Source organism: Bison bison, unplaced genomic scaffold, assembly GCF_000754665.1.
Source record: "Bison bison bison isolate TAMUID 2011002044 unplaced genomic scaffold, Bison_UMD1.0 scf7180017864516, whole genome shotgun sequence".
Lineage (NCBI taxonomy): Eukaryota > Metazoa > Chordata > Mammalia > Artiodactyla > Bovidae > Bison > Bison bison.
The window spans coordinates 8668970-8670960 of NW_011495069.1; the positions used below are offsets into that span (position 1 = coordinate 8668970).

A 1991-nucleotide genomic window follows, 5' to 3' on the forward strand; every position below is an offset into this window, starting at 1 on the left:
GATATTAAAAATGTGACATTGGCTCCCGAGCGTGGCGGCCTCGTCTCTAGGCCGTGCAGCTGCTGCCACCGCCGTCTGTCTGCCTGCCCTCCCGTCGGTCCACCCGCAGCATGAGCGGCCTGCGCGTCTACAGCACGTCGGTCACCGGCTCCCGCGAAGTGAGTGTGCGCCCTGGGCTAGAGCGCGGGCGGCGGTTCCGGGGCTCTGGACCCAGCGCCTGGGACCCGCCCCCAGGGCGGGGGCGCCGAGGTGCTGGGCATGGCCTCCGGGAGTTGGGCTGGGGGCAGGTTCTACAGCCCCATCCTGAACCTTGAACATTTACTGAGGGCATCCTGGGTCCTCCGCACCCCCACTACGAGGCCGATCCTTGACCCTGTCCTTATCTGGCCCTTCCTCTCTCCACTGTGTCTATACTTGGGGCGGGGGTGGCCCCTTACCAGCCTCCACCCAGGCCTGCCCTGCTTTCCCCTTGCTGAGCTCCTGGCTCTCCCCACCCTGAATTTCTCTCTTACCTTCACCCTGACTCCCCTCCTCATGGGTGGTGGTCCCTCTCTCCTCCCACACCACCACAAGCCTGACTCATCCTCCCAACTCCCTGTGGCCAGAATCCTCCCCTAGGGTGTGTAGAGGGACAGGGGGGACCATAGCTCCTGACCACAGCCCCTTTGTCCCTGCCCAGGGTTCTCCCCCTCAACCTTCCAGGCTGCCTGCTAACCTCTACCCGCCCTCTGCCCCCAGATCAAGTCCCAGCAGAGTGAGGTGACCCGCATCCTGGATGGGAAGCGCATCCAGTACCAGCTAGTGGACATCTCCCAAGACAACGCCCTGCGGGACGAGATGCGAGCCTTGGCCGGCAACCCCAAGGCCACCCCACCCCAGATTGTCAACGGGGACCAGTATTGTGGGGTATGGGCCTCGGGTGGGGGTGGAGGGAGCGTTACAGGAGGATACCAGCCAGAGTCAGACCTGAGACAGAACACCAGCACTCTGGTGACCGCTTCTCTTCCCCTCCCCTAGGACTATGAGCTCTTCGTGGAGGCTGTGGAACAAAACACACTGCAGGAGTTCCTGAAACTGGCCTGAGCCAAGTCAGCCCCCTGGACTTCGTCATCACATTCCCCTCCCCAGCCATCACCCCGGCCATGAAGGACCTTGTGACCAACTTCCCTGTTATTCCTAACCTGAACGGGGGGCCTCTCCCCTCAACCCAAGACCCCTTCTCCTCCCCTAACTGTAAGCCCCCTCTTCTCCATTCAGCAGCAACATTCCTCACCCACCGGTCTCAGAAATTGTCTTAAGCAACAGCCCAAGTGCTGGTTGTCCTCAGCTCGGTCCTGAGGCTGCCACCCTGCCTGGCACTGGCTGATGGGCACCTTTGTTGATTCCATTAGCCAAGGCTCTGCCAAAGGCCCCGCAATCCCCGTCCGGGAGCACCGCAGAAACAATTAAATGTTCCATTCCATTGGCACCGTGTCTGTCTGGTGTGGCCTGTGCCTCCCAGGTCCTGGCTCTGAGCAAAGCTAGTGGTAGACGTGATTGTGCTGAGGCTGTGCTCGGTGGGCAGGTCGACTGGCAGTCCCGTGTGGCACCTTTGTGTGTGTGACAGTGCATGCGTTTGGATATATGCCCAGAACACACACGCACACAATTGTGTTGGACCGTTGGTCTCTAGAGATACTGGGGGGTGGGTCACCCTGCAGTGCTCGTGCGTGTGGTGGTGTCCATGATGCGCTTGTGCCCTGGTGTGCACTGCATGTTTGCATGCCAGTCAGTAACAGGGTGGTACCCTGTGCCCTCCTGTGTCCCGACAGCTCAGCTCGGTGTGGGGGTGTCGTGGAAGTGGGTGCCCAGGTGCAGTTCTGCCAGGGTGGGGGCAGTGGCTCTGATGCAGTGTTGAAGTGTCTACGTGCTTGTCCTGTGCGTGTCTGGGCGCAGGGATCCGCTGGCTGCACGCTGGCCCAGGAGCCGCTGGGCTGGGGCGGGGGCCCGGC

General features: G+C 61.8%; 2 protein-coding genes across 2 annotated transcripts in view; one reads left to right on the plus strand and one right to left on the minus strand.

The window, feature by feature from the left end:
* Positions 1 to 20: 20 nt before the first annotated feature.
* SH3BGRL3 (SH3 domain binding glutamate-rich protein like 3) lies at positions 21 to 1473 on the plus strand. The gene is made up of 3 exons (XM_010830098.1): positions 21 to 158; positions 739 to 906; positions 1018 to 1473. The coding sequence occupies exons 1-3, from the start codon at positions 111 to 113 to the stop codon at positions 1081 to 1083; spliced, it is 282 nt and encodes a 93-aa protein (XP_010828400.1). The 5' UTR covers positions 21 to 110; the 3' UTR covers positions 1084 to 1473.
* A 339-nt stretch (positions 1474 to 1812) lies between these two features.
* The window catches only part of UBXN11 (UBX domain protein 11), a 23203-nt gene continuing 23024 nt past the window's right edge, over positions 1813 to 1991 (minus strand). The window contains exon 15 of the mRNA XM_010830252.1: positions 1813 to 1859. Within this exon, the coding sequence (XP_010828554.1) occupies positions 1813 to 1859 (47 nt within the window). The remainder of the gene's footprint in view (positions 1860 to 1991) is intronic.